Source organism: Kryptolebias marmoratus, linkage group LG11, assembly GCF_001649575.2.
Source record: "Kryptolebias marmoratus isolate JLee-2015 linkage group LG11, ASM164957v2, whole genome shotgun sequence".
NCBI classification, from domain to species: Eukaryota; Metazoa; Chordata; class Actinopteri; order Cyprinodontiformes; family Rivulidae; genus Kryptolebias; species Kryptolebias marmoratus.
The window spans coordinates 17,606,192-17,633,082 of NC_051440.1; the positions used below are offsets into that span (position 1 = coordinate 17,606,192).

A 26,891-nucleotide genomic window follows, 5' to 3' on the forward strand; every position below is an offset into this window, starting at 1 on the left:
AATTGTTTCGTCTGAACAAATGATTCATAACATTATGTTTGTTCTTTTCAACACTTCTCTTACAGTAATTTTTTTAAACCAGATATCTAAAATAAGTGTTGTACTTTAAGATGGGTTCACTGTTAGATATCTTTAACATTTATTCTTGTTCTGTTTTTGTTTTTTTGTTTTTTTCTTGCAGGACATCGAGAAAATTCCTCCATCTGTGATAGAGAGCTGTGTTTCCTTGGTCCTGCCAGCCTGGAGATTGAGGTAACACATACTTTTCAGCCTCTAATCTGGGACACAAAAAACAAAAATAGATTTGTATTAATGCCAACATTTTCACTGATATGATGAGAAATGAAAATAAAGCACTAATCAACATTAAAATGTTCACTCATGCAAAAGTCCTGCAATTTAAATAATATGTCTGCTGGCAGTTTTATCAGAAAACGAAGTGTATCCTGTTCATGTTGAGCTTCAAATAATTTAATGTTTAAGAGTTATTACAATGAAACTGTTAGAGATCATTCAGTGTCTTATTCTGTTTCTGTAAAATAATTGTTGATCTCAAAACTCTTCATTTAAACTCAAAAAAGTGCAATCTTTTTCATTTAGATTCACAAAAAATGCAATGTGTAATAAAAACAGACATAAAACAGCAAACAAATTAAGGTATTCAAACGTATGAATCCCAAAGCTTAGAATTAATGTTTACCAAAACTGCTGAAAAATGTTAGAAACAGTCAATAAAGATTAAAAACATTATTGTTTACCTTTATCATTGTGAGTGATTTACAAATGTTGATGAAACTTTTACTCTTAATTTTAATTTCAGTTTCCTAATGCACACAGTTTCAAACTATTACTAATATTAACCTTTTTCTTACTGTACATTTATTTGTATGATAAGCTCTGTTCTCTCTTTCCATCGACTGTTTGCAGTGTTTTGCATGTCTCTGGAGCTGCTTGAATGACAAGAGGGTGGGGGTGACATGCACAGTGCTCATGGGATGAGGCCATAACCTTTGACCTCTCTCTTGACCCCCTGACTTCTTTCATCTTCCTTGCTCTTTTTGCAGAGAGAAAAAAAAAGCAGTGAACATTATTTTTATCTGGGGCTGACATGGAGATGGATGGACGGTGGGATTGAGTGAGAAAAGAAAATGGAGGACTAGTTTGTTTGTTGTTGTTTGTTTTCTTTTCTTTTTTGTTTGTTTGTTTGCTGTCTGACATTTCCAGTAGAGAGAAACAGGAGGGGATGGAAGAAGCAAGCGATAAAGACCAGTAGAGGGGGGGAAATGGATGGAAGGAAACATTCAAAGCAAAGTTAGAGCAGGAGTCAAGGGACTGAGGGAGGGAAGGCACCTGGATTTGAATGTGAACGTCAGATTGGGGAGGGGGTGGGGATCGGGGGGAGGGAGGAGGTGGTGAAGGGAGTGAGGGCTCCTGTCCGTGGATGCAGACAGACAGGCAGGGTAACCAGAGGCAGGCGGTGACCTTCTCTGCTGCTGGAGGATCGAAGGCTTTATTTAAAGGCCTGGTCAATGCTGTGTGCTGCTGAGGTATCAGACTTACAGCCAGGCGACCCATCACCACTGTAATACAACTCTCTAACGCCAACTCCCACCTTCCTAAACACACACACACACACACTTAGGACAGGACACTCTCCGGACACCTCAGGTTTACCCCGTACCATTAAAAGGCTGGACAAAGAAAACTACAGCATCAGCATCAGCTAATTTTACTGTGCAGCAGAGCAGACACTCCTCTTTCCTCGTGTGTGCAGTATTATGATGCTCACTTTGCTTTTGAAAAAGAATGCAGTATCTTATTTTACTTTGAATGAGACCTTAATGAGTGAACATTTGAATATTTGTGTGTTAAAGGAATGAAAACTTGACAGAAACTAAGCTGCAAAGGTAAACTCCTGCATCTGTGTGTGTGTGTGCTGCACATGTTTGTGTTCACTTGTGTGTGGCTGCAGCATTAGGACACCTGCATGCTTCAGCACTTTCTGACTGTCAGGAGCGCTGAGGTCACAGGGAGGGGAGTGGTGGTGGTGAGGAGGGCACATTAGAAAAAGCTCTAGAGCCCCCACCCACCCACCAACCAAACAACCACGTCTCCACCAGCATTCAGCTCCTTCTTCCTTTCTTTTATCCACCGTCATCCCTCCTCATGAGACTTATTTTCCCCCCCGTGATGATGGGGTGAGTCGGCCATTTGGGGGTGGGGGGAAAAGGAAGCAAGGTGCCTCTGTGGCTGACAGCCGGCAGGTCAGGTTTTTGTAGACACGTGTGCACACTGACATGTCAAGGTGTGTGTCTGCAGCAGGAGCAAAGAAAATGGAGAGAGGATATAATTTAAAATGCATGCATAGACATATGTGCTGTGGATGTAAAAACCTGAAAAGTTTTGCCCGCACACCATGGATTCTGTCAGTGTTTCAAATAGGAACAGCTGTTGGGGAAAGTTTAAATTACACTTGTTAATCTTAGCTGCATTTCAACTTCTAAAAAAAACACTCTGATTTAAATCATCAATTAACTTTGGAATAAACAAATCAGTTTTACAAAATTCCTTAAATTAAAAAGCACAGTTTTGGTTTTAGGTAGTACGTGTTGAGGTGTTGCCCACAAAAACTTCAAATACTCAGCTGTCATTTAAAAACTACCCCTGCGTAGTTCTTTTGTTTTCTGCAGCGAGCAGGATTTGCTCCATCCACGGGAGTGACATACTTCACTTCCCTCACTCCCTGGGATATATATAACCACTACAGCTGAACACTGTGAGACTCATTACACTGGTGCGGTTTTGGTAGTGACACAGACATCATCCTTCTATCCATAAAACCCAAATGACAGCGAGAATACGAACAGGATGTATGCTCGTTATAGAGGCCTAGTCTGAAAAGAGAGGAAGCTTGCAGAATTGAGTTCCAAAATACAGAAAAGAGGGAGAATTTTTTTCCCCTTCCAAGCTTTTTGTGAAGATACACAAGTTGAACATCTGTGTTTAGATGTGGATTGTTTTTAAAAGTGTGCTGTGTGTTTTTGATGAGTACAGAGCGTCACCCCAAGCTAAACCTTTAGAACATCAACCAGCTCCTCTTTTTGTAAATTAACACAAGGTTTTCTCTCAGTCGTTTCAGATCTTCAAACCCAAAACCGTGTTGTTTTATTCAGACATAATTAGCTGCAAAGCCGTTTCTACTGTGCGTACGTGTGTGTGCGTGAGTGTTTGTGTGTGAGCCTCCGAGCCACCGTTGTCCTCAGGTTGTGGCTGTGTATTCACAGCGTGATTGAGAGAGGAACTTGTGATGAGCCGGAGGTTGGTGTGATATCACAGCAGCCGGCAGCCCAAGGCCTTCCTTCAGCCCGCAGCCTCCTTCTCCTCCTCTCCGCTCACACACACAAACCTTCCTCACTCCCCAGGCGTCACCATTCTCTCCTCTCTTCTCTCCCTGCGGTGACTGCCCAGTGCAACCTGCTTAGCATTGCACCCAGTGTCTAATTGAATTCCAACACTCAGCCGTTAGCTCCTGATGCCATAGAGATGTTAACACGGCACAATACTAACAGTCCTCGGGACGTGTTTCGACATCCTTCTCCTAAAGAGAAAATTAGTGCTAAGCTCACTCTGGCAGCACATGATTTATTCAAAGCTCCAAACTATGTCTTCTGTTTCCCCTAAAGGATCGTCTTTTATAGCCATCAGCGAATCAGCACTTCTTATATATACACACACACGGAGCGCATGCAGAGGATGTATTCTCAAGCTGCAACCTGAGTGTATCTATTGTCTCCTATATAAATGTGTCTGCTGCTCTCTCTGCATCCATATTGCTGGCAACGCCGTCCATCCCCTCTACCTGACACGCTCACTTTTATTCCTTGGCTCTCAAACACTAGCTCTGGGCTTTAATGGCACATATTTCCTGGGCCCGGCTGAAACAGGATGCATCTCCTCCTTGTTAGCTTGATAAATAACCAGGCTGCAGAGAAAGTGCTGAATTTTAGCTTTCAGCCTCTATTTTGTGCTGGATGACATTAATTTTAAGTGCTGAGAAGGAGCTAACTAATACAGACAAATAAATAAGGAAGGTGCAGAGGTGCTGGAGTCACTGCTGCTCCCCCCCCACTTACACCCCCTCCACCCACTCCCCCAGTTACCTGTTTATGCACAGGCATTCATAAATGCAATATGCAAAGCTGCAAAAATAAACAGAGCAAAGTTAAGCACGCTCACATAGTTTCCCAATAGATGCTTCTTTTGTTGTCCAAACTGTGAAATCATCTCATCTTATTACAAGTTCAGCTCCTGCCAGTCAGTCAGTCGTGTTAATCTCTCCACTTTGTCCCTCCTATATTCGCTTTCAGTCTTCCTAAACTGTGTGCTTCATCAGAAACAGAAATGAGCGGCAGTAATGCAACCACACTCTGGATAAACTGTATTTACATGAGCATACCGAGGAGACAAAACAGAGATTAGCTCTGAGTAGCTCATTAGTCGCAGTCTAAATAATGAGAGCAGTAGCAATATTTGAGAAAAATTAATTAAACTGGAGCAGAAAAGGAAAGAAAGCAGCAACACTTAAATTATGCATGTTTAAAATGTATTGAATATAGTAATTGTGTTATTTAAAAAAGCAAAAACAATGACACATATATACAATTTTCAGTAGGTTTAAATCTATAAATTGGCCATTTTAACCCCATTTTTGAGGTAGAAAATAAAACCCAGTATGCTGGGTCAAACAATAGTCCAAACCTGCTGAGTTAAAAAAAAAAACGCAGGGTTGGCTCAGTCCAAACCTGAACCAAAATAAATCAAATGGATTGTTTTTAACCTAACAGTTTTTAGAGTCTATATACATACATGTTATAAAAGCTTTTAAATATATATATATATATACTGGTATGTATATCTTTATCTGATTTAGTAATAAACCTCAGCACTTTGGCCACACTTGTTCAAATACTTTTCTCAATAATTCTGCTGCTGAGGAGTAAAAATGCAAAGTAACAAAAATATGAAAAGGCATTATTATTATTATTTGAGTTTGTTTGATTTTTTTTTTCAATTTTCCTATACGTACAGTTTGAAAGGAAACAAAGCCCAAGATGACTTCACACTTACATGCAGCATTTGATTCCTGACAGCACAAAAAAGCACAGCAGTAAATGTGTTTCTATAAACAAAAGATATATAAGAGGCTATATAAAGAGAGGTTGACGGGATGTTTGCATCACTACAGATTAGGTGAAACTATCAGTTTAACAACCTCATGTTGTAGCTCCTGTACAATTTGTATTTTTGCACAAATTCATGTAAGACTCTTTCTAACACACACTGCTGTGTATATATATATATATATATATAAAACACAATGAAGTGGCATTGGCTACGACACCTCATACATTATTTTAACAATGTATAGTGCAGTGAATAAAAAGGTCAGTGGTTGAGAACTGGCTTCATGTAACAATAAGATGCATGAACTGAGCTCTGCAGACCCTTCAGTCAGCATCCTGCAGCTCGACGCTCTGAGCAGGAAACACATGCGAGCTGGAGTGATGGATTCCACTGTAGGCCATGTGTCTGAGTGTGTGAGTGTGTGTGTGTGTGCTTTGTGTGTGACACTCGCTGTTTACGGGGCACCCCTAATGAAACAGCTCCCAACAATAGATTTACTTGGTCTATCATTATTGATTGTACACTTTTCTCTTTTGCCCTTTGCCTCATTTTGATAAATGCTTTTTATTACAGCATTTTAAAGCAAGCGACAAAAGCGAGAGATGGGCTCGGATTTTGTGTTTTTTTAAAGTGATGCTTTTATTAGACCGTATCTATTTTTGTCAGAATGCGCACTCACTCTGCAGATGCCATGCAAGCAGTGCGCGTTTCTGTTTGCAATGCAGGGTTTAATTTCCAGGGCGTATTTATCACATGCTGTCAGGTTGCGGTCACATGACCACATGAACCACTGCCAGCAATTAAGGCTGATAAATCACTCATTTACAGGAAAAGAAGGAGGGACAGAGAGGGGTAAAGCAGAAACAAGAGAGTGATAAGAGCAAGGGAGAGGAATAATGAAAAGCCCGTAACCCTTCAAACAAATTTAATTCTTTAATTTTATATTTAGGCTATGTTGAACGGTATTGTGTTTGGGCAGTGTAGTATGAACACTTGCCATTGAGGCTCATTGACTCATACAGGCAGAGACAAAAAGACAGATGGTAGTCGTTTGTGTGGTTTACTGTGATTGTGACCTGACTGCACTGCTTTATTTACTGTTGGAGGTGTGTTCACGTGTGCAGTTTGGTGCACGACTGCACAAGCAAATGCAATTGTGTCATGACAGAGAGAGAAATGCAGAGAGCATATGTACAAAACTGTCAGTTCACTCTCTCTTTGTTTCCCAAAGGATTTCAAGAGCAAACACTCTAAAAGCTCAGCATGCAGAGTCTCCACAGACCAAACAGTGTTCCTAATTGTTGTCAGTTTTATTAAGAGAATATAAACTCCGTCATTCTTTGGTTTTCTCTCCATTTGGCCTTTCTGTGAAGAAATTGAGTCTAAAACCAACATTCACACTTTTGAAGTGGAGCTCAGTGAAAAGGTTATGTATAATTATTATCTTGCCTGTTGTAAATAGCTCTTTGAATGGTTTCAGTTTGGAGAAATAGAGTTTAATTAACTAAAAGGCTTGTTCGAAGTGGATTTCTGCTGTCCTAAAATAACTCCAATTTAAAAATGTTCATAGCAGTTTTAGCAAACATAATTTCATAAACCTTTACATTGCTGTCACTTTTGCATTTCATTGTTATCCTGGCAGAAATATTATGACATTTCCTCTGGGAGTGCCCCAAGCTCCACCAGAAGTGGTTTATAAAAATAGTGGTTTATAATAGGTTTATAAAATAGCAATTTTTTGAGATTGGAGGTATTTTAAAATGGAAACAACCTACTTAGACCTTGACCTCTCTCAGGCAAGCTGTTAGCTCATCAATCTTATTACAATTAAACTCAATTTCTCCATACTGAGCAATCTATAACAGGTAAGATATTATTGTTCATAAACTTTCCACAGAACCACACTTCTAATAATCTGAACAATCGCTTTAAGTTTTAGTTTTTGAAAAGTCTAAGAGAGGTGCTGGGGTGTGGTCTGACCTGTGCAGGGTTCGTGTAAGTTACATCTGAATATGTTTCAGCAGCTCAGGTCAGTGCTCTGCAGAGACTCAACCTGCCCAATCACTTCGAAAAAGGCTGATTAAAGATTCATGACTGAAAAAGAAAAGAAAAGAAAAAAAATGTCCCCTATTAATGGTCTAGAATAATTGAAGGAGAATAAGAAAGGTGTGGTTTTGTTTCTGACACTCACATTCATTAAAGACAGAGGTCATTAAGTGGCCAGCAGAGTCCTTAAACTGAGAGGCGTTAAGTCAGTCAGGTTTTCTGCAGCAGAATGAGATCAGTTATCAGCAGGCGCTGTTCTCGTTGCTTCAAGAGTTGTTTCATTTTTTTGATTTTTAATCTCCATAAGTTGCAGCGCAGAAAGAGCTCTGTGTGAGTTAATGCTGTATTCCATCGAGGCAGGACTTCACTGACTCCAGCTTTACAGGCAGAAACATTTGGAAAACTGGAGCGTGTGACAAAAGCAAGGGAAAAAAATTTTGTGTACACATTAACTCCACTAGAATACAAAGTAAACACTGTGAGAGTGTTTGTGCTTATGTGGTACATGAAGTATTGCAAACTGTCAAGAATTTTTATTTTTTTTTCTGGAGGAAAGATACACAATGCAAGTCCCTAAATTCTGACTTACGCAGCTTATTGATTTTCCAACAAAAAAGAAAAGTTTATGTAGTTAATTTATTCATTTTTGGCAAGAATATCTGGCAGTGAATTTTGTATAACCATAAAAACATTGTTTTATAATGTGCACATAACAAAATGTATGAGTGGTGCTTTATTCATAACTATTTGTGTTTGCTTTAAATGCGTATAATAATAAGGCGAATACCTTATAGCTTTTGCAGGTACACCACCAATTCTGAAATACCCCCGTTTTATTCCTACCTACATGCATGATGTGTAGAGAGATGAAAGCCTTCAGTTTTCTGTTTTCCTCGTGCCCTGCATTAACGCTGACGCACAAACAGCAACAAAACAAAACAGGGAGGAGACTCGAGGAAAGGAGCAGCAGGGAGGGGAGATGGTGTGTGAGTGTTTCTTTATGGGAGCGTGACGTCCTGCCAAGACAGGGAGCGTGCACCACCACGGAGCACCTACACCCATCGTTTTCAGTTTTTAACCTAAACCTTTCAGAAGATGCCGAGAAACTATTCTGAGAAAACACGTTTTCGTCTCAGATCAATTTCAGAAATTACAAACTATTTGCTATTTGCTCATAGATTATTCGAGACCTTGTCACACCGTCTTTGTGTGTGTGTATTTTTGAGAAAAACAAATTCACATATCTTACATAGTGGTATTTATAACTCTGTGTCAGATAAGTCAGAACAGGCTGCAAAAAATGTCATTTTTCATAAATTTACAATAAATGCTGAATGCAGGATGTTTGTTCAGAAGATGGAACTGACTGTGCCTCACTTTTAATGAAGAGAGAGCATCTGATTCCTTCTGCTTACTGAGTTTTAGTGGTGCTATCAGTGTTCTGCATAGTATATTTTACATGACTTTACCTAGAGCGAATCAAAAGGCCTGTAAAAAAGTGGAATATTATTAACGTCAGACCACCTGGGGTGAACATCTGCACCACACTTTTCTGACTATTTCCTGTCACACACACACACAGACATACACACATATGCATGTTTTGCATGGCTCTCATCTGACTGACGTGCATTTCTGCCTGCATGTAGAATAGTCCCTAATAATGCTTTAAATGTCACAGGTTACTCTTCTGGTTTGTTAGAGTTCAAAGGTCAGCAGGTTAGTGTCAAAGACATAGAATCAGTGCGACTCATTGGATGATTTGTGGCTGATTTTCGATGCATTGTTCTATAGAGCATGAAACCTTTTTATTTACTTATCTCAGTTTTTTTTATTCCTACAGTAACTACCCTCCATTGAATAATTAGATGTTCTTTTCATGTTCTATTAGAACTGTTTTTCCTCATGTTCATCCGCTCAAACACTATTTTTTCATCTTCAAAGTGAGAGCTAAAATAGGATGATCATTGCAATTTAATTACTACAAATCCCTTTGTGAATTTGCTCCCGTGTTTGTTTACATGCATAGATTTGCCAGCTTCTGCACTTTTATTTTTGTGTTTGAATATGTGTGTGTGTGTCTGCCTCTTTAGATGTCTTTACTTTCTTGTGTCGGTCTGCACATATACCCTCTTTATTTTTAGTACATGAATGTGTGTGCACATTTGTGTGTAGATGAAGCTGCAGTGGGGTTTATTTAAATAGATAAGATGGTGTTTTATTCCCAATCAGAGGAATCTCCTGTCGCATTTCAGTCTCTTCATAATAACCCCCAGCATTGCTGCACATCCCCCTGACACACACACGTACACAGAGTATTGCAGACACTGCAATTTTTCTTTCTCTCTCAGGGGTAAAAGGCTTTGATAAATGAAAATAAATACTTTTCTTCATATGAGGAGCAGAGGGGGAAAAAAGAAAATGGCAGAAGTGACATGAGATCTCTGGCAGTTTGATGCTTCAGAACAAGCAAATATATGACGACGAAAACGCTTCTGAGTCTGAGCGTGGTGCAATTTAGCACTAAAACACAGCCACATCTTCAATCATCGTGGGGAATAAAAGTGAGGAAGACATTGATGCAGAAATTTGGAGGAAAGGGAAGATATAGCAGGTGGCCTGTAAGCTGACACTTTAACAGTGAAAAGAAAACAAAAACAATTGATGATTTAGAGGAAACAGGTTTTCCTCCTTCATCCATCTGTTTCTCTGATGGCAAGGTCATGCAGGAGCCTCCCTCTCTCTTTCTCCCCACCTTTGTTTCCCTCAGCTCCTCTGGACCTCATTTCATTCAACACTCCCGAACCTCCGACAGCTCCATAACTATAACTCTCTCCTCCTCTCTCCTCCTCGGCCGCAGCTAAATGACTCTGTCAGAAATAAAGAACACTTATCTTATCTACAGCCTCCACTCTGTTGTCTCTGTCCCAGCCGGCGTCACACACAAAAACAAAAAAAAAAATCAGTAACAAACTTATGCATTAAATGTGACTGGTTCTCTCAGATGGGAGTGTCACTCTTTCGGAGCGGCATTTTGGATTGTTGTACTGAAACTCCACCTGACAAAAAGAAAGACACACAGCCCACGGTGCCCACAGACAGGGGCTTGACAGTGGACAGGTGTCCACTCGTTTTGTTCTTCACATACTCACGAATGCACACTGTTCCCCCTTTTTCCCATCCTGTCATCCACTCCTACTTTCTTCACTACAGTGTCGAAGAAAAAAGGGATCTGCAGCTTTCTGCAGCCTGTGGAGGACTTACTGTGTGTTTTTATCAGTGTGTGAGTGTGTGTGTGTGGAAAAACAGAGAGTGTTAGCTACCAGCCACTCAGCGGGGTGCCACGTTGGGATAAGATAAAAAAGGATAAGGGGGTGGGAAGGAGGTGCAATATGGATTAAACTCTTAGACAATAAACAGCTTTGCATGCACTCACACACACACACGTGCGCGCACATACACGCACACACACAGCTAAGCACATGTTTCAGCAACCTGCCTGCTCTCCCTGAACACACCTTCACCAACAGTCACCATACAGAGCCTTTGATCAGCATCTATTATGATGAGTTGGTCATTCTGTTACCTAAAAGTGCACACCTTCACAAAACTGGCCGGCACACCTGGTTCAGAGGGGTCAAAGGTCATGAGCAAACTGCATAGAGAATGGAGGCTATGCTTATGTTTATTGAACCACATTCAGTTTAAAGTACATTAGTTTGATGTCTTAGCTTTTCACAATATTCTGGATCATTCTTTGTTTGCTGTTCTGGGGGCCCGTGAGGTTAAAAAAAATCAAAGACACAGGAGAGAAAGAAACGAGTCGCTCCAAGCAGAGAGAGGATGGGTGTATATGCAAGAATGCGTTCGAGATGCAGAGATGAAGAAAGTGATAATTCTTCTGCAAGCCTTGGGCCCCTCGCAGCTTTGCAGGCTCCCTATAGGTCCCCGGACACATGCCTGTTCGGAAAGCAGGGGGCCGTTAATTGGCGGAGACAAAAGTAATGTCTCTGTGTGGACATGTTTTGGTTTTACAGCTGAAAGTTCACGTGATTTGCTAACATTTTGTTGTTTTGTCATTTGTGCTTTGAAGGATGTTTGGTTTGTAAGCTGTGAGGAAGCGTTCAATCTTACAGCTTATTGAAGTCACAAACCACCAAAAGACAATTAAAGCATTTCCACAAGTTCAAAGCTTCAGCCTTTAAACAGCTTGTTTCTCTAATTGTTTCATTATCTCCATGTCCTTATTAAATGCGCAATAATTGTTAATTACCACGTAAGGATTTGTCTGGAGTATCAAAACAAATTAATTAAAATTAACACATTTAAAACACCAGCGATGATAACAGCAGGTGTGATGTTCATGTGTGTGTGTGCGCGTGTGTGTGTGTGAACACATTTCTGGTGCTTTGTTTGCATCTCCGTTTAATTGAGATTCATAGGAGGGATTGAAATAAGATTCAAATGAGATTCATAGCTGAGTGTAACAACACAGGTAATATGCAGATAGATTTAATGATGATTCAGTGTATCTTGCAGTCTAACGAGAGTTTGATTAAACCATTGGAAGCCATTGGCTAAAATCATTACTGCGATTGGAGGGAAGAGCAGGAAGAAGCAGATGTGGTGTTTAAAGAAATTTAAAGGTGCATAGAGCTCTTCTGAGTGACTCTTTTGATCGACAAAATTCAGGATACAGCTTCTAGCTGCAAACAGCATGGGATTCTTTGCTTAAACTTTTACAAACTGAAAAGAAAACTGTTTTGTAAGTGTTGGACAAAGAAATCAACAAAAACAATCCAATGCATAATCCTGAATTTTTTATGACCCTAAATGCCTGAATGAATAATATTATAACACTAACGCACACTGGCAGTGCATAATGTCCTACTGAATATAGACATTGAATAATATGCTGTATGTTTTGGGCAGTATAATATACAGTATGCAATACAAAATTGCAGTCATGTTCTAATGCTCATCTGCTCACTTTTTATGGGGTTTAAGGAGATGTAAACTTTGTACACTGATATACAATAACAGTGTAGGTTTATATACCAAAAATACAAAACTAAATAATATCCAAATATTAGAATGCAAACATATGTAGCACTATTTGTTTTTTCATTAATTCATCAGCTATGTGTTTGAATATATGTGCTTACCACAGGCTAAAGGGCACAGCACCCTCCACACCCCTGCTTCCCACTGCCTTGGTTCCTCCTGCTGTTTATCAAAAGTGTTGCACCGTACATCTGATTTTTTACATTAACCAGTTTAATCTGAGCAACATCCAGCTGTTCGGAGCAGCTGGGACATATTCTAAGTTAATAAAACACAGCTTCCTTCTTGCACACATTAACACTTCTTCTTCTGTTATCATCCTGACATGACCAAATTTCTTTCTTTCTTTCTCTCCCTCGCTCTCTCACACACACACACACACGCACACATTTGGACAGATGTGCACTGCTGTACATTTTATATTTATCTACGGTATGTCAAATTGATTTAAACAAATGTTCCTAATAATTGTAAAAGCATGTGTGAACAGGAGGTTTCTTTACGGCATAAAAGGAAAGGAAATTATGAAAGTCAAATGATTATTTTCATTGTATAAAAACTTTGCTGTTAAAACTGTACATTTCATGAACATTCAAGCCTGTTTTTGTCTTTCCGTCTAAAAAGCCAAAGCTCAGCTGAGGATTTATGTTTGCATCACTCCTATCTATGACATAAAATCCCACTTTTGTTATTGGAGTCATTACAGTGAGTGCAGAAAAATGTTTTGCTCTGATTTGACCATAAAGACCATCAGATGTACATGACGAGGAGGGGAAATTTTCCACTCCAAAATATCCCAGAAAAACTGCAAAGACAAAATCAACAAACATGTTTAGGCAAACACCAATGAAAAGTGTATGCAATCCCAGAATTCACTTGTTTTGCTTATTGTTCCACCGTCGTTAAATAAATGCTAACACACCAGACAGCATAAACACGTGCATCTAAAACACTTACATAATGAAGGACCATACAATAAAAAAGCCTCTGCAGGGCTGCTTAAAGCTCTGCCTTCTGCTGTACAGCTGCAGTATTGATAGATGCTGCAGCAACTGAGTCTACCATCCCACTTTATTTCAATTAGCTCACAGGAAGCAGGAAATAACCTGCAAATCAATTGTCATTTCTATGAGACTGAGGCTGGAGGCTGCGCTTCACTTTGTCCACCAATAAAAGATGAAGAAAAATAAAGGAGAACTTCCTCCCTACATACTTTTATACTGTTCATTAAATGTTACAGTTATTCTCTGAAAGAATGACAAGATTTGTTTTTTTGTTTTGTTTTTTGGTACTCGTAGCACACGCTGCCTCCTGCATTAGTAAATGATCGCCTATATATCAAGCCACACGTGTCAACTCAAACTGAAACTTGCTGTAGCTGGATGGGGATCTGGTTTTATGAGAATAACAGAAAAAAGAGGCGTTCGCTTTAATGGTGTTAAAAGACAGTGATAGATGGTGAGGAGTTGACAGCTATGCATGGCATTAACCTGTGACCTGAAAGTAGATTTATTTTGGAAATATGTGCAAAGAAACAAGAAAAAAAAGGGATGAGACAAACTCTTGTCTGGAAGCTGAACATGCTTCATGAAAAGCTTTTAGTGAGGTGGAGAAAGAGCGGTCAAAATGGATTTCAAATGAGCAAAACAAATAGAGGTTATAAGATTAGAAAACACAGACATGTATGCACTCTACTTTTTAGTATACAAACACACACACTTAGTTTAAAACACTTGAAGGCACCACAGAGTGATTTGTTTGTGTTGTTGGTGCAGTGGACTGAGGCCATGGAGGCAGTAACTGTTTGATGGCAGGCTTTATGGAGACTCTATATAACGCATGTGACAGTTTATTCAGTGCATGTCAGGAGGAGGGGATTTGTGACGCCACGATGGCTGGGATCCTCCTGCAGATCCGTGCACTTATGCACCCACCAGTCACAGCTCCGGAGAGCAGGATGAGTGAAGGAAATGTGAATGTCTGCATGTGAAATGCACCAGAGTTGGAGTTTCAGACCAGACATACACACGTGCTTCGATTTTGTTAATAAAAATAGTTCCTTAACTTGAAAAAAGCAAAAATAAACCAAAATATCACCAGCCTGCTGAACATGAAGAGACAATAATATTTTTGCCTATGTCTGTGTGTAAGTGTGTTTGTTTATTTGTCTGTAGCGTTAGCAAAATATCTCATGAACCACTGGATGGGTTTGATTGAAAATCTCAGAAAGTTAGCTTGATGTGTACATCTACAACTCATTAACATTTGGATTCAACCAAGTTCAAGATGGTTACCACAGCTAATCAAAATTAGCCAACACCAAACTGGCTATAACTCAGACAATTTTACAGACATTGAGCTAAAATCTTGTGTGGTGGTAGCTGAGAGACATTCTCAACACAAACTGTGAGAGCTAATACATCTCAAGAGACCTCACAATATCACATGAGATTCAGCAAAACATCATTGAAAACGTGGACCCAAAACATCTATAACTTTCATAGCATAAGACAATCTTGGTCTAAAACTGTGGCATGAAAAGCACCGGGTGATATGCACTCCTTCAAGGAATGCTAGTCTTTTGTTGCACTAAGTTTTTGTCTAAGTAGTTGTTCCCCAACGTCCATTAGCCAAGTTCTCATTGGTTCTCCTCTCAGCTGGATGTCATTAGCCCTGTGATTGGGTATTGAATTAGCCTGCTGATTTGGTATTGAAGGAGTAAAGATTGATGAGAGGATTTGGCTAAGCTTTCTTCCCAAACCTCATTACTCACACTCAAAAAGACCAGAACTGGAAGAAGCAAATTCACATGCAGAAGTAACTCAAGCAGAGACATGTTCGCACAGAGACTTCCATCCTGCTTAAACTTCAGCTTTTCCATGTTAAGATTTACCAACCTGAACATTGTCCCACTTCTGCACTTTATTTTCAGCCCACCTTTCACATCTGCAGCAGATAAAATGCAAAAGAAAGCACTAAACAAACGTGTGATAGATGCAGGGGCAGGTCCTGCAGAGAGAGCGGAGACAGGGAGAGAACCTCTCTGTTCTAAAAAAGAAAGCACCAGCGGCCCAGGAGAGTGCTGCGTGAAATTGGAGGCTGCTAAAGAGAGGGATGTGTGAAAGGCTTTGTGCTGATTTATGCTGTGTTTCATCCCACAATAAAGATTATGGATGATGATATTGATTTAGCCAGGGCTGTGGCCATGACTGGACTCGGGCTCTCAGGTTGGAAGAAAAGAGAATTTAGCTCATTATCATTCTCAGACACAGAGAGGAAGCCTTTTTGTCGGGGAGTGTGTGCAGATAAATGTGCATCTCTATGAGAGTGCGCCAGAGACTTAGATCATCCTCTGTATTAGCAGCACCACTCTTCCCTCCTTTTAGTGTTTGTGAAAGTGATGAACCCCATCCTGTCCTCCTCTTTCACCAGCCAGAGAGTGAGCTGCGGGCGTTCCCAGCAGCGCAGCACAGCAGACCGGGAGGGATGAAGTTATTGACTCCACTTTGATTTAACCTCTCCTGCCTGATCCTCAGAAGCTCACAGACACATGCAGATCGGGGAATTCTCAAAATAACAGCCGTCCTCTGAGAAATGTACATGCTAAAGATGCAGCTCAGAAAAGATTTTTGGCTTCAGATCCTTTATGTAGAAATAAGAGCTTTCAAGCACTCTGCTTTTGAAAGTTCTTAATTTAAGCAAATCACAAGCTTGCTGCAGTTTTCCACCCTGTTTCTGTCATAACTATCCCTTTGAGCTCATCTGAATCCGATTTTGACTTATAAATGCAAGCATGTGTAATTTGTACTTGATATAATAAAAACTATAGCATTCATAAAAGGTAAAAAACTCACAAGGATCTATTGTAGCATCTGTTATTAGGCAGCAGAGAAACATTTAAACATTTTAAGTATTACATTCTCATGGTGTTACACACAAGTGTCAAACTGCACTTTATTTGGCAGGTCAGTCATGACTGTCTCATGTTTTCTGTGGGTCACTTTGAGGCGTTAAATGAAATAAGTTTAACAAGTAAAGGGGAAAAAACTGGGGCACATTTTCTGAAGGTTTATGACATAAAATGGCTTAAATTAATTTATTTAAATAAAACAGGAAAAATGGGACTCCTAAGCATTTTTTCATGTCCTGATCAAAACAGACAGCAGCTCTATCAGGAGTGAATACACAGCAGAACACATATTATACCCCAAACTTATATCCATAAAAGATCCCATATATTCAGATAGAAAAGTAAAAATCAATACATAAATAAATGCAAATTTATGCAAATAGTTTAATCATGCATTATAACAAAAAGTAATATTGTGTGATGCTTTGAATTATTTTTAGCAGGACTTTTAGGAACAAACTATTATACATTTTCTCAGAAGTATAGCTGCTTATATTCCTTATCAAACTACTTTACTGGATAAAAAGTGTTTTTTAATTAAAATTCATTAGATTAGAGCCACCACAGCCTTTGTTGTCACCATATATAAATATGAAATCTATGTGGAAGAAATCTATAAATAACAAGTTTTTTTTCTTTTGCTATTTCACATAAATTTAAATATATATTAATATATATCTGGACAGGCAATATATATGTATTGGCTGTCCAGATAATGGGTTATTGGGATTTTAGCAGCCTTATGTGAGGAATAAAGCTGTTGCACTTTGAAGTTCTTTTAGATTCAGTATTTTCTTCCAAATGTCAGGTGATAACAAGTCAAAACCTTAAATTTATATTCATATTTAAGATTACTACTGACCGTATTTATACCTGTGACACCAGAAGATAAGTTTAAGTTTAAACTTTTTTTTTATTAGTTTATGCTTTTAAAAGAAAAATCGGAAAGTGCTAGTTGTATGGTATGTTTCAAATCTTAATCCATTCACAAAAAAGTGGTTTTAGATGACAAAAAGGATAAAATCATTAAAAAAAATACAATTTTCCTAAAATAGGAATTCTCATGTAAACCTCAATATTACAAATATAAATTATATGCACACATGAATGCACACAATACACTACAGCTTACAGAATGGTTGTAATTAAACAGTAAATTTCTTCACATGATATTAGTTAAGTTAAATGCATCAACACAACGCTAATAACTCCAAACCACTACAGCTATTATTACCAGTAATATTGCTGAATTCAACTCTGCTCACCACTGTTGGAGTTGTTAAACACGACAATAGCGGCAAAGTGCACTCCTCTTTAATTAATTACCCGCTTTTGTTTCTGCAGGCAATACATAAACATGCACTCACAGATAACACACACACACACACACACATATATACATTCAGATACAGGCAAGAGTTTGGTTTTCATAGGGAAAAAAGGAGGAAGAGGGTAATATCAGCAGGCTATCTATCCTCTCTTCCACTGGTGCATCCCAATCCTCTTTGGAAATAACAAATGCATAAAGGAGCCACAACACAAATATATCTGCCTGGCTCAGATAGATAGTGCAATGCTAGAGTTTAATACCCTTATGTAAACCAGTAACAATCAAGCCCTAACACACACCCCCACATCACCACTAAGGGGACAATAAGGAACACGCGCTATTCTCTCTCCAGATATGAACAGTGAGAAGTGATTGTGTGTGTGTGTGTAAGAAAAAGAGAGCTGATTTTTTTTTTCAACAAATAGTGAACAATGCAGCAGCCCAGATTGGTTGGCTGGCTGATGCTTCTTGTGCTGGTTGTTGTTTCTGAAGCGGGGGGCGATATAGACCATGACCTCCGAGACCACAGCACATCCGATACTCCATTTCAATCATCCTCTCTTTTGATATCTCACTTTATCCTTCTGTGCCAATTTGTTTTTATACTTTGCTCCCTCGCTCTCATCCTCCAGCTGTTCTCCTTTTCTTGCTAAAACTGACAAAGAGAGGAGCAGCACTCCGACCGAGGAGCCAATTTGTCTAAAAACGTTGCCACTGACAAGCAATCTGAACCGAGGAAAATACTTGCAGACTTACACATTTATCAAATTAATTTGTGCGAAAACAAGCTGCACCTTTGGCAGGTTTACTCACAAGCAGAGAGACAGAAAAAAAATGTTATTGACACTTATGATTTAGCGTGACTTCACAGACAATTTTGCATCATTTCCTGGCGACCAAAACTGATTTTGACCAAGAGGGAGAAAGAAAACAAGAGGGCTGTCTTCTGTAAAGGTGGATCAATATGATTAGTATGCCATGCTTGTGCATTTGTGTGAAGTGAGGATGGTATAGACAGAGGTTAGAATAGCAAAGGTTAATATCATACATCAGCTGCCATCTGCATAGGGAAAAATCCTCTTCATCTCTGTTTGTACGGTTGATCACTTTAATATTTTACACTTGGTGACATTTCACACTTTCTAAATGGAGAAGAATTTCCACACTTTCCTTTAGTGCTGTGAAAGATATAAAACTTTTAAACTCTCAAATTGCTCAACTCTGTATTCTAAAGAAGAACACTGTGATATTTAAGACATTTAAAGCTTTCGAAAAATGACTTTCATTGCCTTTTGTGCATTATCATAACTTTACAGAGGCTCTGTAGCCTCTGCAGCGAGTCAAGGCTTTTCTGCAGCTTTTGTCAGAAAGAAAAAGACGTTGCAGTGTGTGAGGGGTCGTGCGTGGTCTCAGAGATGTAACGAATCTGTCTTTTTGCTGCAAACTCAGCGAGACATGATCAACATCTGCAAACGAGGCACACACAGAAAGTGAAACCAAATGCTGTGCAGAGACAGAAAGACAGAGCAAGCCTGTATCATATTTGTACATGTGTGTGTGTGTATTGCTGTTTATGCATATAAAGCCTATATGTGATACCATGCGTGTGCTGCTGTTTTTAAATGTTTACATGTGTGAAAGTGCGACTTAAAGTGCTCCCTGATCTTCAGCCTTACAGTAATGCTGCACTCATTCACCCATTTGAGATCCTGCTACTGTAGGACACCATCAAATATTTATACAACATTATCCCTGATCCTATAGCCTGTAAGAATAGCAAACATTACAGATGTTCACAATTTAAGTTTAGGTTTTGGGTTAAAACAGTTTCTGTTACTTAGCCTTGGCTGATTATTCCGATGACGTGATGAGAGCAGGTGACACCTCTCACTGTAGGACTTGAGACAGTTTTTGAGGCAGAGATGGAGAGGCGCGATGGTAGAAAAATACAGAGAAGAAAAAAAAAAGCTAAAATATTATTAATTCTTTACCCAAGCCATTGAATGGCTGGTGGTGCTCTGATGTCTAAAGGTTGTTTTATGGAGCAGAAACAGCCTGATCTCTGTGTTGTTCCTTCCCTGATTGATTGCAGTGGCCCAAGGCTCCTCAGAGTGTGTTGTGTTTTGTCTGAGCATTTACCAGAATGTTGGGAGGATAAAAATCAGAGGCAGGGAGGCCGATACAAACAATCAGCAAAGCAAAAGAAAAATCGTACAGAGCAGCTCAAAGGTGCAGACATAAAGGCAAACTTGTTAAAAGCATGCAAGTTCCCCTGACATGACCCAGTTTCGTTTGGGATGGTTTAGAAACCTATTTTAAAATTACATCTGCTTTAAAAAAAAGTAGTCAAATCAATATAAATTTTAAAGGAATGTCTGCGTGAAAATTTGTCACCCTCCTGATTTTTCAATGTGACCCAAAAAGTTTTAAATAAAACAAAATTAAAGGCTGTTTTATATATAATAATTCTTCTCATAGCAGGAAAATTACAGCTCAAAGTAAAAAAAAAATTTTAGCAAAAGCAATATTTTTAGCATGTTTTATCATTACATAGAAAAAAATCTGGTCCAAAGTTAGGTCAGTACAACCTTTGACCCAGGTGAAGTGTGCTGATTGTACAGTCAGAATGAAAGAACAGTTTCATTTGTGCAAGGTGAAAAGCTCTAAAACAAAAAAAAAGTAACAATAAATACAAACCACACCAAAGCCAGCTTATTTCTCTTGTTAAAAAGTAATCCTGACACTGCCTCTCGGGTCTCTTTCATCCTCCTCCTGTTGTTTCCATCAGCTTTGATGAGCAAAACTCTCACAATCAATCTGACTTTTACACTGTACATTCAGGTTGTCTGCGCTCAGTGAGAAAACATAAGGAGGAAATAAAAATGGACATAATCTGTACTTGCCAAAGAAACAGATTCAATTGGCATAGCTTGTTCTTAAAATAAAAAAATTTTAGGGGCATAATTAAACGTAAAACTGCAGCTCCACCAGCAGAAAGATTATTACATTTATTTAATTGATTTTGCTGCATATTTATGTTTCAGAAAATGAAAAATTGGTCACTTTTTGACATAAAGAATTCACTTTTAATTCAGAAAAAAAAGTTTCAATTTCTATTCCTCAAAATAAGCCTTTTAGACCTCTTTTTTTTCTTCTTTCAGAGTTTTTTTAGTTCCCGTGCAAGCTGTCATATGAACACTTAGTGGACATGAAAATGTTTTGTGTGTGCACGTAGGTGGTGAAAACAGGAGGGTGGGCTGCTGGAGTGAAGCAGGCAGTCAGATGGTGATATGTTGTGGACAGGACAGCCCTTGGCTCTGTCTGTCAGCGTGTGAAGCCCCTGTGTGCAGCAGTGTGGACGGAGCTGTTCGGGGCTCACCCACTGCTGCAGACCTGTCATGGTGACACACACAGACTGACACTCTGTAGCACTGAGAGGCTGCACCCTTCAATCTTCAAGGTTCTCAGTTTCTCTCATTCAGCCCCTGAAAGTCTCTCACCTTCTTTGCTTCGTCTCTGAAGCCTGGATGGAAACAGATTGTAGGCGTTTTGGAAAGTTATCATTTACTGTATGCTTACATCTGTTTTACCATCTGAAGTAAAAAAAAAAAAAAAAAAAAAAAAGTTTTTTTTTTTAAGTCTGGTCTGAAAGGTTTTACTACTTTTCAGAAGAAAACAATTCTGGAAATTTTCAGAAAAATGCGTAAAAGTTTATAAAAGTTAGATGCACCCGCCCTGATTTTTAAACCAGTGTCAGCATTGGGTGTGTGCGTGTGTGTGTGTGTGTGTTTCCTTTGCATCTTCAGCCTTGTGATGTACTGTGGGAGTGCAATTGATTGCATAATCCTACAAACCTCAAAACGGTGCTTGTCAGATGATAATCTGCCATCTCTGCAGATTACAGCTCAGATGAACAGAGAATAAACACTGGGAGGGGGCGACAGATAACATCCCCCCTTAAGTTTGGTGTGTCTTGGTATTCAGACTGTATTTTGTGCCTCGTTGTTGCTTATTTTTCTGTGTGCTTTTGGAGCATGCCGTGGCTCTGCGTTCGTGTGTATTTGGGCTTTTTTAAAACACTTGTTTTTGCTGCTGCTGTCTGTCTGTGCTGTAAAGAAACACACACACAGACACACACACCTCCTCTTGTAGCCTGAGGGGTCCAACAGCTTATTATGAGTCCTTAGTGGAAGAGGGAGGAGAGAACAAGAGGCCGACTGCACTTAAGTGGCAGCAGACAGCAGACACAGAGAGATTTACTTCTCTTTTTCCAGCACACAAAGATTTAGAGGAGCTCTGTATGTGATTAAGTGATACTCCCTCTGTAATACTATAATGCTTGAATGTCTGCTGGCAAATGTAATGATGACAAGTGTGTGTGGCAACACTTTTCTCCACAAGACATAGAACCTCCGTACACATGGGTGTGTGGTGGTTGCGGTTTTGATTTGATGAATGCCAAATTCTTCTCCTCACTTGGGCCTTTCTTTTTCCACTCCCCCCGTCTCCTTCCCTTTTCTCACCATCCTCACTCTGTCAGCAACCATGCTGTGAGTGTGTGTGTGTGTGTGTGTGTGTGTGCGCATGTCCATTCCCATCCTGTCAGGTTTATTTCTGTTATGTTTCTTAATTAGCTAATAAAGGTCATGGCATCTCTCAGTCAGGAGGGGGCGGTGCATGCAAATGAGCCAGAAGGTCAGATGGATTAGTGACCGCCAAAATATAGACACGACCGTGCTGCCATACAAATACCTGCAGCCACCGAAATGCCGACACACCCTTTCCTATACACACACACTGATTTAAATCTGGCATCAGCAATGTTTGACAATGGGATATTATGTCCATTTTTTTAGATTGTCCTCAACAGAAACAATATTTGCCTCAAACAACTTAAAGGAAAAAAAAAACACGTAGAAATAGAAGCAAACAACATGTCACTGATAATACTTGGCCTACATGTTTTTTACAGCACTTTCTTAGATTTCTGCCTTGGGTTATGATTTGATTAAGTATAAGCAAGTACTTTTTGACTTTTGCAATAAAGTATAAAACTTCACAAAACATCTGTTTTTTAATGATTAGTTTAAATTTACAGTTTAACCCAGCTTGTGTCAAGTGCTTCTCCTTCGTTATGCCACTTTACCTGAAGATAGTGAGCAAATTTGTTCAATCTGCTTCCAGCTAAACATGAGTTAAAGAAGAGGCTGCATTACTCAGAAATAATATTTGTATTTAGTACATAGAGTCTATGTTTGTCATTTCTTTTCAGTGATAATAAAAGAAAATAAATCAGAAATGAAACAGTAAATCCAAGAAATGGCTTCAGTTTTTGTTAAAAAAAACGTGCCCTTCTGCTTTGACTATTTTAACAAAATCCTTCAAAATGCTTGTGCCACAATTATGTTTATTGTGTCTCATACAGATGAGTGACAACAGCGCTGTACCATAATTATAGTTGTACATGATTAAGCCTTCTCCTAAAGAATTGTTAAATAAAAATAGTTAGGGACAGAACTAATGCATCATCACACCACATGCAATGGAAAATGTTTAAAACATAACGAAGGTTTTGTTCTGCAGAATGTCTCTTCGAATTGTTGCAACAATATTTCTGCAAGTTCTTTATCATTTGGGAGTCTATATCATCTTGTATTGGCAGAGATCTAAGAAGCACTCAGACAAATAGACCCACGCCTTCAGCTTGTTTCACAAACAAACCAGCTGCACCAAATGTGGCAGGTTACAAAAATCTCAGAGCTGCATGATCTACCGAAAGCAAACAGAAGTGACAGCCTTTTTTTTATTTTGCACCTTGATTCAGAAACACAGTTGTCTTTTTGAACACAATAATGGCATCTTTCAAAGTTTTAGCTAGTGAATAAATATATTTTTATTTAATGTAGGAAACCTTTATGTGTCATTAGTGGTATAAATGTCTCCATGTGTTTCTTTCTATTTTGTATTTTTTTTCTTTATTTGTGAATGTGTTCATTATCATTTTATCCTGACTCTGAAGATAATCATGTGCTTCTTACTATCATTTGAATGAGTCTCTATCTAATCTTAAAGTGCTGTTATGGTGCACTTGTCTACATAATATGTGGTGCATGAATGCTTGTGTAGATAAGATAAGAGGGAGGGGGGGAGACGCAGATGCTCCACCGTCAGTGCTGTAGTGTTGCAGTGAATCTGTTACGCCTCTTTTGGGTCTATCGCCTCTCACAGCACAACTTGTCTCAGTGTCCTTTCGCCCTAAATCACCAGGCAGTCTCCATGTGTGAAAGCTCTATCTCTCTCCGCTTCTATAACTCATCTTGTCTGTGCCGGTGCTCTCCTCGCCACCATCTCACTCACTCCATCTTTCCCATAATTCACTGGGGTTCCCCCTCTATCTCTAACCTGCTCGCTCACCTCACTCTTACACCCGGTCGTGATTACATCTTTGTGACATTTCACTCATCTTTCTCGTGTCTTTATTCTGTCTTTTAATAACAATTTTCGAACCTAGCACTGGGGTCCCGACTCAGAACTGAGCTCGTGTTGTGCCTCTCCTCCAAATCCCACCATTTATCTCTCTCGGGTGGGAGGTTGTTTGGCGGCCTGCCTGACTTACAGTGAGCAGAGTGATGGACGTGGGGTGAGACCCGGTGCATTACCCTCCTTTGCAACAGAGCACAAGAGAGACCAGACACTACTGTATAACACCACGCTGAATACAAAATGATACACGGTGGAGGATGATAGACATAACTGAGCTCAAGTGGGGAAGGAGTCATAAACAAGCATCACTCGGGGTGAAGCTTCTTCGCTCTTTGAGCTCATTATGTTCATGAGCGAGGATAAACTCAGTCGCCTATCAGCGTGAGTGGAAACTCTAATAACAGAGATGTGAATTAATGCCAAACTTTCTTGCGTGCGATGTAAACAGATGTGAATAAAAACACCTACTATCTAGAGTTGCAGGCTGCTTGGCCTGCAGCATTAAGATTGCAGCATTAAGATTGCAGCTCGAGTCGGGCTCTGCTGAGGAGAACTTCGTAGAAGATGATACGTTTGGATCTTTTCCTTCTTCGGTATCTCCTTCGTCTGTCATTCACTCAGTACTTATCCAGAATCCAGCTGTTGTTTCTGATACACGCTCTGAGCTTTAGCTGCCCTGAAGTTAAGAAACAAATCATGCATTCTGCATCACTGTGGTAAGAGCATACACACATGTAGAATAAAACATGCACAGCCCCGGGACTTTGTTTCACAGAGGGCGCATCTAACCTTTCTCTCTTTTTTTTACATGTAGTACTTTTGCATCTCTCCTTGACATTAGATTAGCCTATGACTTTTGTTGTTTTTATGTGGTTTTCATCCAGCGGAGCTTACCTACAGCCTTAGAACTGGGAGACAACTCTTTCCTAAAGCCCTCTCTGACTTTGTCTCTCCTCTCCTATGCAAACATGTCCTCTGTCTTCTGAACGTGCCGGTGTGCCCTGAGGGACGGGAGATTTAAAGCTGTTGTCAGAGGAGTTTAAAAAGGTCCGATCTATAATCACAGAAGCTCTTTGAACATCTGCAGACTTACAATAACATGCATTTAAATGACTGAATTCAGTACATGCATCTGCTGGGTATGACTCATGCTGCAGCTCGGTTTCATTTTTATGATCATACCCTGCTGATTAAGTGGTGACCAACGTGGCACCCATTTTTTTTTTTGTTTTCCACACATACACAATGGAATATAATTAGTCCGGAGCTGCTTCACGCCCAGGCCTCCGCCTGCTGCTAATAAATGCTAACAACAAAGACTAAGGCCATATGTCATTTGCTGCATTAGCCAGTGTACAGTTTTTGTCAGGCAGACTGCTTGTGGGTACATTACATACATTAGCTGTGTTTCCAGTCTCTATCATTCTTCTGATTACAATAAATGCCCCCTTGCATTGTAACATTGGGCTTTACAATAATGGCTCATAAATTAATACAGTGCTCAGCAGTAAATACTATAATGCTGTGAGTGTTTACAGTATACCAGTGTACATGTGGATGAATTGGTGGATAATTACCATTCACAGAGGCGGTCACTTCAAGACACCAGACACTAAGTGTGCATTTGTCACGAGCGGAGAAGAGAGAGAGCTATTGCATCTTGATCAAGGATATCAGGGCCTCAAAATGTCAGTGGATCACTAGCTGAGTCTTACCACAGTTAGAATACACCAGCAGAAAGCTGAATCTCTTTTCTTTAATCTTACAGAACAGGAGCAGGTGTGAAAATCTTATTAAGGTATAATTCACTGCTCTGTCGGGGTCATTTGGGCTTGCATTATCACTGAGATTATTCCCACACACACACAAAAGCATAAAAACCCTGTGAGTGAATGGCAAGCAAGCACATATGTGTGTTCGGGGGGCGTGCGTCCATATGAAATGTACACGAGGGTGAATCTCAGTGGTGTTAATAGCTTTTTAAATGTCAGGGAAAGTCAGGGAATGATAAAAGAGAGATTTGTTATCCGCTGTCCTCATGATCACCGAGGAGCACGCCGCCGCTCTCACCTCACTGAAGAGTAGACCAACTTCCATCCGCGCTGATGTCAGCATGATTTATTCACCAATCAGATTAGCTCTGAGGGAGACAATGAGAGGAAGAGAGCTGGGACCGAATGCTACAAATCAGGCCACATTTTGAGTTATTGTCATGTTTTTCCTTGTGCAGTCGTATTAATCTGGTCAAACAATACTTACATACGATACAATATTAGAAAGTGTCCTGAAGAAAGGGCTCATCTTGTGCCAACTTCCAGCAACAACACAGCTGAGAAATCTAGAAACATGAAGTCATAAAATATTTACAGTATACTGTATGTCAAAAGTAACTTAATTTTTCTTTATTTTATTGTAGACATGCTAAATTTATGTATTGCTCTTTTCTTTGCAACTCCAGTTTAGTCATGTAAACCACTCCAAGTTGGCAGTTTTTATTTTAAATTGAACAAAATAGGGAAAGCGGTAAAGATAAAAACTCAGATAAAATTAAAAATACAATGAGAATAAGAAGAAATATGAGATTTATTCAAACATATTGCAAATGAAATCATCAAAATAATGTACAGTGTGTTCTACCATGAGCACCTTTTTAAAAAAAAAAGTATATGATAAGATAATCAGAAAGCAAAAAACTCTCCATTCACAAAATCCTAAGGCTGTTGTATACACTTATTTTAATTAGAGCTCCTATTGTCTGATAAATTCATTGCAAATTGAAGAAATATTCATGTTTTTCCTTTTAATGGAAACACGTGTACACTACCTTTTGAATTACCAATAATCTACTGAACCTCTCAAATAGTTTTTATTTCA

The 26,891-nt window shown here is 39.4% G+C and overlaps 1 protein-coding gene and 1 long non-coding RNA gene across 2 annotated transcripts in view; one reads left to right on the plus strand and one right to left on the minus strand.

Annotated features, from left to right (window-relative positions):
* mafb (v-maf avian musculoaponeurotic fibrosarcoma oncogene homolog b (paralog b)) overlaps positions 1-26,891 on the plus strand; it is a 42,938-nt gene that overhangs the window by 7,248 nt on the left and 8,799 nt on the right. The window contains exon 2 of the mRNA XM_017406045.3: positions 182-252. Within this exon, the coding sequence (XP_017261534.1) occupies positions 182-209 (28 nt within the window). The 3' untranslated portion in view covers positions 210-252. The remainder of the gene's footprint in view (positions 1-181; positions 253-26,891) is intronic.
* Positions 58-26,391, minus strand: LOC112450194. Its single transcript, XR_003038734.2, has 5 exons — positions 26,277-26,391; positions 26,088-26,157; positions 24,912-25,018; positions 24,486-24,693; positions 58-2,313 (listed from the first exon to the last, which is right to left on the minus strand). It is a non-coding gene; the product is annotated as an uncharacterized LOC112450194 (long non-coding RNA).